Source organism: Aspergillus udagawae, assembly GCF_001078395.1.
Source record: "Aspergillus udagawae IFM 46973 DNA, scaffold_6, whole genome shotgun sequence".
In the NCBI taxonomy this organism is placed as follows: Eukaryota; Fungi; Ascomycota; class Eurotiomycetes; order Eurotiales; family Aspergillaceae; genus Aspergillus; species Aspergillus udagawae.
In genome coordinates, this window is record NW_025091269.1 from 1,845,227 (window position 1) to 1,860,870 (window position 15,644).

At 50.9% G+C, this 15,644-nt stretch overlaps 7 protein-coding genes across 7 annotated transcripts; 1 reads left to right on the forward strand and 6 right to left on the reverse strand.

The window, feature by feature from the left end:
- Positions 1 to 409: 409 nt before the first annotated feature.
- On the reverse strand, positions 410 to 1,919 carry Aud_008410 (putative ethanolamine kinase; the record flags this gene model as incomplete). Its single annotated transcript, XM_043293286.1, has 5 exons — positions 410 to 581; positions 628 to 977; positions 1,025 to 1,485; positions 1,556 to 1,667; positions 1,737 to 1,919. 5 exons carry the CDS (start codon positions 1,917 to 1,919, stop codon positions 410 to 412), a joined length of 1,278 nt encoding a protein of 425 aa, XP_043149221.1.
- A 1,466-nt stretch (positions 1,920 to 3,385) lies between these two features.
- Positions 3,386 to 4,480, reverse strand: Aud_008411 (cysteine and histidine-rich domain-containing protein; the record flags this gene model as incomplete). Its single annotated transcript, XM_043293287.1, has 3 exons — positions 3,386 to 3,698; positions 3,761 to 4,283; positions 4,375 to 4,480. 3 exons carry the CDS (start codon positions 4,478 to 4,480, stop codon positions 3,386 to 3,388), a joined length of 942 nt encoding a protein of 313 aa, XP_043149222.1.
- Positions 4,481 to 4,744: 264 nt separating this feature from the next.
- On the forward strand, positions 4,745 to 5,056 carry Aud_008412 (glutaredoxin family protein; the record flags this gene model as incomplete). Its single annotated transcript, XM_043293288.1, has 1 exon — positions 4,745 to 5,056. One exon carries the CDS (start codon positions 4,745 to 4,747, stop codon positions 5,054 to 5,056), a length of 312 nt encoding a protein of 103 aa, XP_043149223.1.
- Positions 5,057 to 5,145: 89 nt separating this feature from the next.
- Positions 5,146 to 6,198, reverse strand: Aud_008413 (HpcH/HpaI aldolase family protein; the record flags this gene model as incomplete). The annotated part of the gene is made up of 5 exons (XM_043293289.1): positions 5,146 to 5,247; positions 5,309 to 5,530; positions 5,589 to 5,818; positions 5,880 to 5,972; positions 6,033 to 6,198. 5 exons carry the CDS (start codon positions 6,196 to 6,198, stop codon positions 5,146 to 5,148), a joined length of 813 nt encoding a protein of 270 aa, XP_043149224.1.
- A 579-nt stretch (positions 6,199 to 6,777) lies between these two features.
- Aud_008414 (transcription factor domain-containing protein) lies at positions 6,778 to 9,055 on the reverse strand (the record flags this gene model as incomplete). Its single annotated transcript, XM_043293290.1, has 2 exons — positions 6,778 to 8,925; positions 9,008 to 9,055. The coding sequence occupies 2 exons, from the start codon at positions 9,053 to 9,055 to the stop codon at positions 6,778 to 6,780; spliced, it is 2,196 nt and encodes a 731-aa protein (XP_043149225.1).
- A 1,193-nt stretch (positions 9,056 to 10,248) lies between these two features.
- On the reverse strand, positions 10,249 to 11,267 carry Aud_008415 (uncharacterized protein; the record flags this gene model as incomplete). Its single annotated transcript, XM_043293291.1, has 2 exons — positions 10,249 to 11,057; positions 11,117 to 11,267. 2 exons carry the CDS (start codon positions 11,265 to 11,267, stop codon positions 10,249 to 10,251), a joined length of 960 nt encoding a protein of 319 aa, XP_043149226.1.
- Positions 11,268 to 12,525: 1,258 nt separating this feature from the next.
- On the reverse strand, positions 12,526 to 13,671 carry erg27 (the record flags this gene model as incomplete). Its single annotated transcript, XM_043293292.1, has 1 exon — positions 12,526 to 13,671. The coding sequence occupies one exon, from the start codon at positions 13,669 to 13,671 to the stop codon at positions 12,526 to 12,528; it is 1,146 nt and encodes a 381-aa protein (XP_043149227.1).
- Between the last annotated feature and the right edge of the window lie 1,973 nt (positions 13,672 to 15,644).

A 15,644-nucleotide genomic window follows, 5' to 3' on the forward strand; every position in this document is an offset into this window, starting at 1 on the left:
TGTTATACCAGTGAATGTATCTCATGAGACTCCTTTTGCAGATGAAGCCGATAACAGTCTTTCATCATCAGGATGGATGTATATTACTCTTCATGAAGTGAGTGGTAGGAGGTATATATTGATGATTACATCGTCTCTTCGCATGCCTGAATAGCATCACAGAATAAGACGTGAGGATATCTGAACATGCTTTTGGTATTGAACAAACAGTAGACGCTGACCACATGCATCGCGTCGTTGAAGACAAGCGCTGTTATCATACTGTAACGCTGAACCGCGGCGTCAAGGATATTGTTGAAACCCTTGCAAGAAGCAAAAAGCAGGCCATATGCATATGTTATGCCCTTGCTCTAGGTGAAGTAGTTGATTATATACATAAGACGGTACCGATTAGTGCGATGAAAGCTAACTAAGGCTCAGCCCAGCGATGTTCCCGAAGGGGCATCTCTTCACCCGCCTGAGCCCGCGAGCCATCCACTTCTCGCCGCCAGGCATAGTATTCTCCCAGCCGGGTCTCCGCGTACGACGCATAATCAAAGTCGATCTGTGAGATCTGGGCTTGGATAAGTGCCCACACGCCCCTATACTTGTCAGTTCGGGTTCAAGTGCCAGTGAGAAGGTACCAACCAGTATAGTCCGGGAATACCACGGAATCGATCGACATCCTCGTATAATCGGTCGACGATCTCCTGCTGGGACGATTCGGGAATTCCCCGGAATTGACCGTAGCTTTTGACATACTCGGTCAGGAATTGTCGGCGAACGGACCGCGTGGGCATCATGCTGTAGTCGCAGTCGTATCCGCCCCACTCGGCAAAGTGGTTGGCAATGTCGAAAGCGGCCGGAGATGGGGTCGCGTATTCATAGTCGATGAACTGCACGGTTACTGCTTCTTTGTCTGAGGTTGCGGCAGCGGTAGGACCCTGCGGCAGGACGATGACATTGGCACAGAGGAGGTCACAATGGGCAAAGACCAGCTGTTCTATGTCAGTAGCAGTCGTGTCAGAGAAAAGAGACTACATACTCCGTCGTCACCAAGGCCGCGTCCATCATCCAACTCACGCACCACGCGTTCCAATTCCTTCTGCAATGCACGTCTTCGGGCGCGCTGCTCCTCGGTCGTGGTGGGAAGAGCAAGAATCCATTTTTGCAGAACAGTCCACATGTTGGGACCGGGCACTCGGGGCTTGATGGTGTCCAAAGCATCTTCTTGCTTGGGTTGGTTTTGATCTTCGACATCTACTTGGAGGGATAAGGGGAGCTCTTTGGCAGATGAACTAGACGCGCTGTGTCCACCGGCAGGCAGCACCGCATGCCATTGTCCAAGCCTTCGGGCAACGCCGCGCCAGAGCGGAGGCTTCACCAGGTCCAGATGGGTTGCTGGACGGCCTCGGATGAACCGGTAAAGAAGCCCATTCTGGAAACGAGCCAGAAGGGGAGGAGCCAGGCCACGGCTGGCCAGAAGCGCATGGGATGTGGTTTCTCCTATAGATAGAGCATATCTACTCAGCAAGTCGCGTTCGGCAAGAGAAAAGGGTCCCCGGACATATCATACTTTCGCGGTCTATGAGGATCTCTGTGTGGTTACCGTACGCTCTCATCAGTACTGCTTCGTTGTCTATTTGTTCCTCGGTCAAGCCAGGTTTCCGATTAATGATTTTGAGAAGCTAGAAAAGACCCGAGATTAGTTCACAGCTCTGCTCCCGCTTGATTACGATCCTCTTGAAGAAACACACAGTATTCGTGATGCCGTCCGTGAAGCGCACGAACTCGATCTTGTTGTCTGGACCCTCCCACTGCGGGTTCAGCGTCAGAACAAGCCTGAGCGCTGAAGCCTGGCAATCGGCATGGTTGTACGACAGAGGGATGAATCTTAGAGGCGGAAGGGTCTCGTCCTTCATATCACCCGTTGATCCCATCTTAATGCTGTCTGTGAATCAAGTCTTGCGGTCTAAACAGCGATGAGCGAACGAGGAGTGACCAAAAGGCCGAGAGTCCTGGTCCTGCGAAAACAACAGTCAACACTTGTCGCATCAAAAGAAATTTTGGGGGCATCAAGTCTCCATATGACATTGTATCAGATAATGCAAGGAGAGCGACTCTCATGTGGCCTGAGAGGCTTCTGCGACTTGTGGTACGAACCTGTACGCTTAGTTACGGCCCCTTTGCACTCTGTAACAATCAGTAATCTTGCGTCAAGAGGATGACTATCTACACAGAAGAACTCAGAAGCATGAATTGACCGGCAATTGATGCTCCAATTCAACACAAGTAATCGAGTAAGGGTAGAAATGGTGCAGCTTAAAAAAAAATATACAAAACAAAATCAATCAGGGGAAGGGGTGAAAGGGACAAAAGAGGGAAACGGTGGTCTCGTGCCCTCTTGACCTTGATTGGAAGAGCGTAAGTAGCCCCTCCATGAATCCAAGGCACTAAGGGCGGCCTTGTCCCTAAGGTATCTAGGCTAAAGTCTGGATTTCCTCAATCACACACCGCCACGCATGACGACAACTGGTGTTGATCGAAGCCACTATGAAGTTACTACAAAGTGGTGCTTGATATTATTCGCCACTCGTCCACTGTACAAAGTCTTACATGCGGCATCTACCTTTACAGTTGCGCTCCTACCGCGCTTGACATCGGAAAAGGAACTAGGCACCATAATTGCAAAGACATAGACGCTAGTCCCTTTCTGTCCCCAAGCTCAACATTTGCATGTGATTCTCAACCATGTGACTCTCCTGTGGTCGAATAAATCACGTGATTGTTCACCGAGATGGCCCATCATGTGCCATAAGTACCCTAACCCTGATTAAGACCCATCTCGGCAGCTGACTAGTCCCGAAACCCACTAGCGCAATATGTCAGATCACCTACAAAAAGACTTCTTCAGCGACACTTCTTCCCTTTCTTTTTCTTTTCTTTCTTCATCATCAGTAGAGGTTTACATACCATGTAAATTTCAATCCCGGAGCTCAGTCAAAGTACTGCTCGCTGAAGGTTATTCTTGCGGGAATTTTTTCTCTATGGGTTTCCTTCCGTTCCCGGCTCTGGAGAACAGCGTGGATTTACTCTACGTGCGTCTTCCTTTTTCCCTCACAATACATGGCTGAGCGAGGGCTTTTTTTCGAAAGATTAAAGCCCCATGCGCTTATGCTGTGGAGGGGGCGTGACATTCTTTTTTTGAGTACAATTGTGCATTGATGTGTGTACAAGTACTTGATTACGGTCTTGCTATGCAGAATTTTATCAGAATGAAATATTACTTTCGATCATACATCCATATCTCCAACAAATGCTGTAGTGTATAAGCCGATGAAACATTATCATTGGTCTCATAAGCTTAATGCCGTCGGAAGCATAAACGAAGTGACAATTTCATATACTAAGCCCTGCCGGCGTTTCCAATTTGAATTCTTTCCCCCGTCCATTTGTCGTCGCTCCGTAGCACCGGCCAGCTTGTCTGATCAACCTTGACCAGCTTGAGCTCCAGCTTTGTTCCCAAGACTTTGAAAGAAGACTGTTCCGGGACAATCGGCGCAAACAGAGGGTACGTATCCTTATACCGCTTGTTGTCCGTCGTAGGCAGATCGAACTCGACCGATGTGGAGGAGAAGGTGACTTTGGCGTTGTCCTTGTCAATCTTCTTGAGATATAGCGAGACATTGACGGTCGACGGGGTCTGGTAGAAGTCATTCCTGCAAGACAGCAACCATCAGCTTGGTCTCTCATGATCTGTTGGTCCGTAGAAGATGCATACCTGACCGTCTCAACCTTTTCCTCGCCAGCGGGCTTTCCTCTCCCAACAAAGAGATGTCTCGTCTTCTCCTTGCACCCCTGGATCTTCATGAACTCGTCAAACTCCAACACCCGCCTCTTGCAGCATGACCAACCCTTGCTGCCCTCATGGAAGATCGGCTGGCCAGGGTGATGGACGCACTTCTCTTCGTCGCGCGAAATAGACGGATCGTAGCCTTTGTTACATCCTCGCCGACGGCAGGTGGCATTGGCCGGGATCTCGAGCGAAGGGTCATCGTCCTCTGTCTCTTCGACTACGGGCGTAGCGGCGTTCGAGGGAGGGGCAATGGCGGGCGAGATCGCATGCCGTGGGGGAGCGGGCGCCGGTGTCGCGGCGGCTTGCTGCTCAAGAATGGCTGAAGCATTCGACTCCTTCTCTGGCTCGGCGGGTGTGTCGTCCACCGTTGAGTGCTTGCCGGTGGTGCATGGTGGGATGGCGAGGAATTCCTCAAATGTCAGAACGCGGGGTTTGCAGCATTTCCAACCTGCAAATCACTTGTCAGATAGAGGCCTCATTTGCAATTCCGGAGATGTGCGATTTGTCTTTTGCACCCCCAAGGTCCTTGCCTAACTTACCCTTTTGACCTTCGTGGAAAACGGGAGGGCCAGGATGGTACAAGCAATCCTCCTCCGGATCGGTGAATTCTTTACCGCACCCTTTGTGAACACACTTGGACGCCATGCTGTCAGGTCTGTTTCTGCAATAGGTGAAGTTGGGACAAATATACAAGAAGATCAATCGCCTTCAAGAGAACTGAGCGTCAAACCACGCAAGTATGCTATAGAATGATAGAGAACCTTGATACGATGCTACTCCGTTTCCATTCGCTGTGTCCCGATCGGGCTTAGCCTCTAAAGCTCGAAGGTTCCACGGGGAACTCCACCACAACCTTACCATCAACAACGAGCTTCATTGAATGATCCCTTCTGGTCCAGGGTACGCAACATGTTCCCCACGAGAGCCCTCTTCTCAAAAGCTCGTGTCACCCTCTTCACCCGCGCTGGCTGCGGGCTATGTGACACCGCCAAGCACGCCGTGACCCAGCTACACAAGCGGAGACCCTTTGATTACTCCGAATTGGACATTATGGCCCCCGAGAACAAGTCCTGGAAGGACGTCTACGAATTCGATGTTCCGGTTCTGCATGTTCAATCTGCCCTCAAGGATCAACTTTCCGATCCGAAGAAGCTTTTCCACCGGTTCACCGAGCAGGAAGTCGAGAATCTAGTCGAGGAAGCAGAAAAAATGAAGTCATAGATGGCAGAAGCTTCGCTGGATGTACGACAATCATAAACTTCGTTCACTCTAATAGCAACACTATACATGTAGGGGATTGGATGGGAGTTTTAGTAGGTGGGAACGGCGGCATCCGACTTGCTACCCTTGGCGGTTTCAAGGGCATCCGCAAGGAACGTGGGCAAAGCAACAGCATCGGCGACAACGGAGATCTGCATCAAATCTTATCAGCGACCTGGGAGGCATTAGGAAAGGGTCAAGTCTGCTACGTACCATGTGGAAACCCTGGTCGGCGTACTTCTTTGCAGCCGCACCACCAACGCAGTAGATACCGGCCCTCTTTCCGTTATCGACCGCAGCCTTGCGGATCCGCTCGATCGCAGCCTCGAGGTCTTCATGGAAGGCGCCCATGACGGGGCGGCCGATGTTGTTTCCCAGATCCCAGGGTCCAATGAAAAGGACATCGATGCCGGGGACCTTTGCAATCTCCTCTACCTATATATCAACTCAATTAGATCGTCATCACTTCTGCAGCTACTCTCGATCAACTCACATTCTCAAGCGCCTCCTTAGTCTCGATCTGCACAATGGTGAGCAGGGCGTCGTTGGCCCCCTGGAGGTACTCCACCGAAGAAACACCTCCAATGGAGCCCATGGCAAAGGGACTCCCAAAGCCTCTCCGGCCAACAGGCGGGAACTTGGCAGACTCCACCAACCTCCGCGCATCATCAGCAGTATACAGAAGAGGCACGACGATTCCATGAGCACCCGCATCCAAGGCCCCTACCCTTCGTTAGCTTATCTCCATGTACCCTCTCACCCCTCAATCAAAGATAAAACTCACGCTTCACCATCCAGCCCTCATTCGCAGCAATCCGCACAATGGGACTCACCCCCGTAGCAGCAATAGCAGCCACAGCCTCATGCATCTGCCAATCTGCGCCAACCCACCGTCAGCCATAGCCATCACTGTATCGTAGCTAGCTAGCATACATACCAGCAATATTCCCATGCTCCGTATCTACACAGATCCAGTCATACCCCGTCCTAGCCATGAACCGCGCATGGTTTGCCCCAGGAAGCATCTGCCACGCGCCAAAGGACAGTCCGCGCTCGGTGCGGAGAGCCTGCTGGAGTCGATTCGCTGCTTGCATTGTCTGCATTGTGATTTTGTATATGTTTATACCTCGTATGAACCGAGAATGATTGAGAAGGGAAAAGGAAAATAAAATGGAAAGTAAAAGTGAAAATAGCACAAGAATGCGAGAGAGGGGTTGACAGGGGAAACTGTCACCCCGCCGTCTCGCTGGGAATTGTCCCGATTACGACACTGAATTTACTTGCGGGGTCGGTCTACGGGCCGATGTTTGGGGGCGTGGGGGACTGCCAGGGATCCGACATACATCTGCTCTAGGAGGCTTTGTGTACTACGCTGTAGATCCTAAGACTCTCTATAGATTGATGAATAATTGTAAGTTGGATTTGAAGCAAGATTCGATAAAATCAAGACGAATTGCGCTTGGGTGTAACTGAAGGGGAGTTGACAGACGTTGATAATACGTTAATCAGCATCGGACCGACTCCGAGTATCGCGATACTATTACTCCCGAGGCCGTGAGGGTGACCACTTGCCCGAGAGCTTCAATATCATATTCAGTTTATCTTCGATTACGTTCTGGGGTTTATTGGCAATGCCGTTTTATCATACAGATATGGGTATCGAATAGCTCCAGGCCAAGAAATCATCCCACCAGGTCAACTGGTAAACTATCCATCCACACCGGGAACTCAGGAACGTTCCCAAGGGGAGTCTGGAGCGTCCGACTCGCGATTGATATTCGTCTTTGTCGGATCGGTGACTCCATCTCGGTCCGCTGAGAGAACCTTGCTCGCGCGTCTTGTCCTAAGACCGCCGAATCGTCCGTCCACCCCATACTATCTGTGCCTTCAACGGCCTTGGCAACCTCGCTCAGTGTACGGCTGCACGCCTGGGCTACATCGTTCGTCCGGCCGCGTGGGCGACATCCCTGGTAGCGATCGAGAAGGTCTATGATACAGGGCCAGAGGGCTCTACATTGTTCGTCTTCTTCGTCGGTCATATCTCCGAAGAACGGACATTGGTGGTTGAAGCTAGCAAGGAAGACTGTACCGCAGACGTAAAGATAGTCCACAGACTCCCAGTAGGGTGGGCCGAGACAGTGGCTTGCGTCGTATGGTGTATCAAATCGAAGCAATCCAGCCTCATGCGCGCGAATGAGCTCCGTCAATTCAAGGGCTGCTCGGACGCACTTGATAGAAGCCCCATGGACTAGGCTCAGCGCGATGGGGGAATCTGGGGCGAGCCTTCTTTCCACAATGTGAGGCTGCCCGTCCGACTTGCACTTGCACGCGGTGGTCAGCGCTAATCCCAGAGTAACCAATGGCCGGTTCAGCCGAAGCCGAAGATACAAGTATCGAGCCCGGAGAATATTCCGCTGTCGGAAGACGATGGAGTCTTCATCTGTGCCATGCACCCCACTGCTTCGCAGAGACGATGGCAGTGACAGATTCCAATCATGTAAGAGGCTATCCGTTTTCAAGAATCGCGTAAAATCCAGCGACAGTAATTTCTTCATGGCACAGCCGTGAGGCCGAACCCTTGCTTCTTCCTCCCATGCCATGACGTCCTCAACAAGCCTATACAGCCTTGCGCAGGCGGTGAAGAACTCGATTATCGATGCACGCTCACCTTGCCCGCTCGACGGTGCGCTCGAAATCACATCAACATAGTCGGTATCCAAGTGCGTGGGCAGAGGAACCCGCAGCGGATCGGGTGTTTGGGGCGCGATGCCGAGCCGCAGCGCAAGAATCCGTTCCATTATCATCGCGCCATGCCAGAGCCTCCGGCAAGTCTCCCGGCCTTTTCTGCTGTGCCCGTGTTGCTTTGCGTCAAAAGGCAGACGCAGTGACTGCGCGAGTCGTATTGTAGTTCCGATCATGGCCCAAGCCGTATGTAGATCACCTATGGCGTTGAGATATTGTACCTGTAGGAGGTATAATCGAAGAAGATCAATAGACTTGTATTGATCGAACAGGTTGGCCAGTCTCTGGCCCTCTTTGAAGAAGTATCTCGCCCTTTCGTCGCCCTTAAGACAGGCGAGCGCAAAGGTCGTTTTCAGAATGGCATGAAATGCGTTCGGCGTGGTAGAGTCTCCAGCAACACTAGCTGCTTCATACGCTGCGCGAAAGTCCTGTATATCCAAGATCGGCAGCGACACATAATCCAGATTCAAGTAGGCGTTCACCAATCGATCTGCATCTTCCTTGGACAAATCAACGGGAGAATCCATCATCTCCTCGTCTACTTCGTCCACAGCAGAGACAAACATCCCACCAGCAAGATTCGAGTGTCGTAATCTCGGCAGACGATCCTCGATCGGCTCTTCCTCTTCCCGCTTGACACTCCCCGTCCGTCTCTTCTGGGCCTGTCGTATCCTCGCAAAATGCGATCCCAGCGCACCGCGACTCTCGCCCCAAATAAGCTCAGGTACTGGTGATCGCGTAGCAGTATGAAACGACTCATCCGATTGATTCGACGAAACCTCAATCGCATCGTCCTTTTCCTTTTCCCCAGACTCACCAACAGAACCCTCGTCGAAACCAATCTGCCCAGGCATGTGCGACAGATTACCTCGGGCAGGGTACATCGCAGATCCAGATTGCGTTCGCCGATGCGAAAAGAGGTCGAGAGTATACCGCAGCCCGGACCCAGCCTCTCGTGAACTCTGCAGCGTGCGCCCTGGCGACGATTCCCTCCCATTCCAGGTAGCGCTGGGCGGTGCAGCGGACCGGATGACCACCAATGGCGCAGATAGTGACGGGGAGGGCAGTGACCCCAGCCGCTTCAGTTGCTGCGGAAATAGTGACCTGCTTCTGCCTGTTAGGTGCTCTGCCTATGGGACATGGACATGCATTGAGCGAAGGCGTGCATACCGTGTTGAGCCGTGCGGAGGCGGCATGTCCTCCGGTCGGTAGGAGCATTCATCCGCCAGGCCTGTCTCACGGCATCGTCCACATACTGTATCTGTCAGCTTGTATCCCAAAAGGAAGGGCATGAATGAGTTAATACCTGGTCGTTGCCGATCGCATCCTCGCTTTTTTAACCTGCACACGCAGCAGGGACTGGTCCGGTCTCTTGGCTTCTTGGTCGACATTTTCCGGATCAGTTCACTCCCTTGTCTCCGCTCTGGCAAAGGAGAAATTATAGTGACCGTCTGATCTCATGCAATTGATCCTTTCCGGGTGTTAGCATGTAGTGTCGACAACGCTCGATCACGTCAACATTGCAACATCGCATCGCGTTTGTCATCCAGAACATTTGATGAAGGCGGTACAAACAAACTGTCTCCCATCCATTCCCATCGACTATAATCCTAAAATCAATAACAACTTACCTGTGATCAATCATGCTCCAAATCATCTGGATAGGCAGGAGACCTAGACACACGCCGCCTTTCCAACCTCGGCGGATATCCCTCAACTGATTCAAAGTAGATCAAACCAATCGTCCAATTTCCCAAACTCAGACGATCATAAGTAGGAACAAAATGGATAGAACGGTCAACACGGATTGAAAAAGGATTCTTATCGCCAGATTCGATAGATCCACGAGCATTCCAGCGCGTCAATCTTGATGTATCCCAATCGCGGAGACGGATTAAAGGATGTTGGTCCGTGCGTCGTCTACTGGAATTGAGGTGTCAACTTTACGCAGTATCATATTGCAAGTTGTAACAAGACCACATTGCTCCTGATCTCATATAAACAATCGTCAGGCGTTGCTACGAGTAATCACCTTGTTGGATTAACAGACATTATTGTATTGTATATGGTACTCTAATGTACACTGCCAATTCTCGAGTATTCCTCATCAGCGTCAGAACCCAAGAGGACTAAGCCAGAGTCCCCGTATCAGGCCAGACGAACTTCGTAGCAAAGCATGTACAATCGTATCAGAGACGAGGCGTCAATATCGCTGCAGAGAAGCAAAAACCAGCCCCATTGACGATCAACGGAGGAGCAGAGCCGACATTCGACAGATTATAAGCAAACAACAAGACCTTGCCAGGGGCTTTGTATATAAACATCAAAACATGAACATGGCGAATATAGGAGCCTGCCAACCAGACGACTGAATCGGGGTAAACGTGGCGAGTCTAGAGAATAGAAGCCCGCTAGAACCACATTACCCCGACTACCAGGCCAATCACAATAGCCATACAGCTACCGCGCATTTTCTTAGGGCTGTCGTCTACCGCTGCTATTTCGGACTGACCCGCAGCCGGCGCAGCTTGGGCGATCGGTATTGTTGGCGCAGCGAGTGCATCCGCAGGAAGGGGTTGCGGGATTGACTTCCGCACTGGCTCCTGGCCAGGTAATTGCAGCGGCAATCCCGAGTCTGAGGAATTAGAGGAAAGAGGCTGGGTAGCTAACGTCGAAGGGAAGCTTTTCAGGAAACCCATAGCCACAAGACAGGCCTGCTGCCATGCGTTGTGGCAACCCGAGAGGAATCGTATTCGAGAGCTTTCCAGAATGTGCTTCGTGGCTGATGTTGTCTGATTGGTGATACGATACCAGTGTTGGATTTCCTCGCTGATGAAGGGGACTGGCGCGACGGACGAATTAACTGGAGGTGGAACGGGACGAGAGGTGGCCGTCGGCACGGACGGCGCGCTCCCAGGTGAGAATGGTTGCAAGATCTGGTAGTCGTCCAATTGTTTGATGAAGAATGTTTTGAAAGCGTGGACGCCTCTCGTGAAACTCGACGAACGGGTCGCCGTTTGTGTCATGGGATCGCTGTCGAAGACAGAGGCCGCCTCGAATGCGCTGAGAGATGGCGCATCTAGTGCACCACGTCGCGGACGTCCTTTGCGATCGGGACAAGATTGAAAGGAGCCTCCTGCGAGCCACTGCTTGCATAGAGCTCCGGTCGAACTTGTCCTCGATCGGACTTCGATCGCGCCATCTTTTACTCGGGGGAGATCTGTATTCACATCCTGTCAGCATGATCACCCAAGAAGCGCAGAGAATCAAGTCACATACGCCAATCCTCACTGCGACTATAAGCTCGATATCCGATCTGCAGATTATAGAAACCCCACTCTTTAGCTAGAGACGGCACCAGGGTGAGTATCGAGAAGAGTAAGAGCGCGAAGAACGGGATTGCACCGGGTTTCTGAATCCCCGACCGCATCTTAGACAACTCATGAACGTTGCACGCGAGACAGCACTAATGAGGGCGAGGCCTCTCGGTTGTTCAGTTTCTTTTGCTTTGCTGATAAGATTTCCGGGACAAGCAAATTCATCGCCAAAAAAAAGAGGTGCGAGGAGAGGGGCAATCTAATTGTAATTCAAAGTTGCGAGCGGGCTATGCATGAATTTGCAATCGCAGCCTTGTGGAGTCGTAGATCTGTTTGTCTCACACTCTCTTGCTCCGTTACTATGTTGGTTCGTTGGTGTTGGCTGATCGGCAGAACGGGCGGTGTTTGCTAAGGTGGTGTGGGAGAGGGAGATGTCTGTGTCTGCGTATCCAAGCCCCGGCAACGAAAGCACTGAGGTCAATGCACGACGGCGGGGAGAGCGAAGCATAAAATAATAGAGTACTCTGTAGAAATTAGACAGCCAATCCGATTAGCTGTCTACTGTTGCAACTCTCGCCCAATGTGAGTGGAACGGCAAGGAATTTCACTGTATGAATGACGTAAAGGACGAGTCGTTGCAACGTAAAGGGAGGGTAAACGGAGGGTTGGTGGTTGCCAAGTCGATGAGGACGCGTCGCTCGAGCGAAGCCCCCTGGTTGGATCACAAGACAAGTGTGATGGTGTCAGTCAGTCAATCAAAGCTTGAGAACTAGTTTAAGAGTTCAAAGCCAAAAAGACGTGCATGCAGGAGCGGAAGGGTATTTTTATTTTTGGTGCACACGTTCTGCCGTCTTTTGGGGGAAACTTGACTCGTTTTGACTCTCTGCACGGGAGGAGAATTTTTGCGGCTGAGCAGGTCTAGCGGTTGCCTCAGGCACCAACGGATGTCACCGTCATAGATTTCAGGTGCTCTGACAACGTTCACACCGTTGACCCATGGGAGCTTACTCTAAATTTTTTGAATCTAGATAGACAAATTGTTGAAAGCAGCCATTCAGGCTTAAAGGTATCAAAGTGTACATAGACATAATCATCCAATCCAATCACTATAAGTACAATCGACGGCGGAAAAACATATGATAACCAATTATATAAACAACGACAGACCCGCCAAGTCAAAGAAAGATGAGCGAGAACGTAAAACCCGCTGAAAAAAAGAGACACAAGAACCACCGCATCTTGAAATGCAACGGAACTCACCCCATGGTTCCGTAGCCGACAAAAACACAGAATGATCATGAACCATCCGAGCGAACTCACTGTGGCGTTCGCAAGTAGAATTCGCCATATCGTTTGGTCACGGCGCCAAGGTCAAATAGGATTCATCATATTTGGAGTTGGGACTGCAGTGGAGGGCGTATCGCTTTTGACCGGGGACTTATTTGCCGGAGCGGGCGAGACTGAAGTCATTGTTGTCGCCTGTGACACGGATTTCCGTACCTTCGGGGTCAGGCTGCCCTCACTCATCGAAATATCTCCTCTTGGTGTTCCAGCCGACGTGCTGCTAGGTCCCGTGCTGCTATGCTTGCCGGCGCGCTTTACCATCTTTCCCAGTATCCGAACTATCTCGGCGGCGTCCTCAAAGCTCTCATCGTCCATGCCTTCCTGGGCATTGTAGACATCTGCTATAGCCTGCTTCGCCAATCGTCGACAAGAATTCGGGTCGTGAAGACAATCGTAAAGGTAGGCAGCATATTCGAGCTTGATTGACAGGCGTAGGGGATGCGATCCGGGCAGAAACCGTTCAGCAAGGAGAGCGGCATGGTTGAAGCATGCCGTTGCAGTTGGGGTATAATCGATAGAGGGAAGAAGGAATGATGAAGCGGGTTTGGAAGGCTGTACCGGGGCTAGGCCGGGAGGAGCTTGCGTGACTCTTCGTCTCGCAGCGTCCTTTGGATTCGAGGCCGCATCCCGAGGAAAGGGGATCACTTCTGGTTTAGAAATAAATGAGAACCTTGACCCCTGGTCCTTGGGGGACGACTCTACGTCAGCAGTATTATTCGTCGCTGAAGAGTGGCTTCGGAGGCTCATAAGACCGGGCGAATGGACTGGTGGCTCGTTATGGAAGAGAACGAAGATATGATAAAACGAGGCTCTGAGCTTGTAAGCGAGGATTTTCAACTCGACGTAGGGCTCGACCATGGGGAGGACGAATTCCTCCAAAATCAATAGACCCTCCCGGGAAAGCCAGATGATGTGGTGATATAGTTGAAGCGACTTTGTCTCCCTGGTGGGATCCAGACGCCGCAATCTTCGTGCACGAAGAAGTTTCTTGGACAGCATTACTGACAAGCCCAAGACTCTATATAACATAGCGGACAAAAAAGGACTCTCGAGGCTTGTGATGGCAGCGAAGTTGCCCAGAGCCTTCTGGTCAACCTCGGAAGAAGCCATCCACAGTGCCAGAGACTCTGGATCTATCAGTGGAAAATCCTCGTAGGAGTCAGCCATATCCATTGCGAGCTTGGGGACTGATAATCCAATAGTATTTTGGCAATATTCAAGTCGGTGACGACAAGATAACTTGGTCATTGAATATTGAGACACAGTTGCATTTGGGCTTTCGTTTATGGTAAAAGCATGGAAAGATGGGCAGCATTGACTTGGGAGAGCTTACCTTGGAGGCGCGCGCAAACAGAGAATGGATCAGTCAAACGCCGTTCCCTTCAACAACCTGGAACAAGCGCCAATTCCGAGCGTTTTGGCTTGGCTGATGCCAGCGCTTAGAATCCAGATTCAAAGCACTTTTCGTATGCTATTCCTGCAATTGAGTTCAGTCGTCTGCGTTTGTGCCCTGTCTCATGCGGGTTACTCCGGATTAGGCAGAAAAAATGACCAGTGTTATGCAGATTGATGGAATTGACCTGTTTGCTCTTTGCGATCTTCGGCTGGGCAACGAGTATATGACATGCAACTGACAATTGAGCCTCCCACGAGAATATTAGACCCAAGCTTCTGTTATACAAAACCACTTGAGGATCAGTAATAAGTCAAACTCGAGAATCTTATCAAAGCAGGGCGATAAGCTGTTTCGTCAAAGGTTCACCCTCCTTCGCAAGGCGTAACGGATCGAGATTCGATGCCACGGAAGAGTAAGAGCCGTCGCAGTAAACCGAGCTAGCAAAGCAAGGCACGAACAGAGCAGCAGTCGACAGCAGCAAGGTAAAGGGTAATGAGCTCGTGATCGCAGAACTGAAGGGCATTCGGATGCATCGCGCGTCTTTGGACGTGGTCAGTCCGTTGACCTATACTTTTGCCAGTCAATTGCTGACAGTCAATCAAACTCGAATATATCAAGTGCTCGGGTTGATTTCTCGTAACCCGATACCAAAGATCAGTGCGTGAGTTTGGTCCGTAGAGTCGAGGAGTATATCCGGCTTCTGAATCAATACAAGCACTTGGGAATGAAGTACTATAGAGAAGATGAAGCAAGGGAAAGAGGCTTCGCGTCTGCAATGCACCTGGACGCCTGGACAGCAGCGAGCGACAGCAGCCCACTGTGATGAAGAAGTGCTAATAAAGCGGCATGAATAGTAGCAATCTCCTCGCCGGAAAAAGAAATTCACGTCGCTGTACCGAACATGAATCCAGTCTGTCACCGAATTGCTTTTATTCTCCAACAACGACTGGAGGTTGGAGAGGAGAAAAATAGTAGAAATCAGTATCCCGTCATGATCACCACTTGACCCCACGACCTGTGAAGCGGATGAGCAACATGGTGCAAAAGGTGGCAACTATGATTTTACAGTGGCTGCTGGCAATAATGGCAGCGACTCCGAAGCCCAAAGTTGCAAAATCTTAGGCTTGGTAGTTGCTAGCCATGCGGCAAGAGGGGCGGCGTGTCCATTAGCTCGATACGTGTCAGAGCCCGACTGCTGATTTTCCTTGACTTGCAGCTTCTAATTCCATCCGGCTGATATGATAGGAACACTGCGACAAGACCCGGTGGATCTCGCTGCCACCAAGCCAAGCCTCTCTTGGGTTTTGAGAATGACCAAAGCATCCTCTCTGGTTAAAATTTAGCGATGAGATGGCCGAGGGTTGATGAACGTGAAGTTTCCGCCTGATTCTGTCCCGCTTGGAAAACGCTTCTGGTACTAAATCTGCGGCCTAAGACTCTACGGGTAGTGCTGGAGTCTCAGCCCCTGCGCTTCTTGGTAGCGCGGGTATGATGGCACTGTCATGGGCAGACCCGACTTCAACAAAGTGACAGCTGGCAAGGCGCTTGCCAGCGTGGCATCGGAGCATTAGACTCAGATACTATCAATGAACATATGAGGCTGATGCATATTATCCTGTCGTCTTCCATAGATACGACAGGATGATAATCACGCCAATAGATGATCTGAACATCGAGGAAAGTGATGCTTCATCTTCATCATTGATGACTTGGAAGGTCTACATCTCACCACGCCAGTAATATTGTCCAT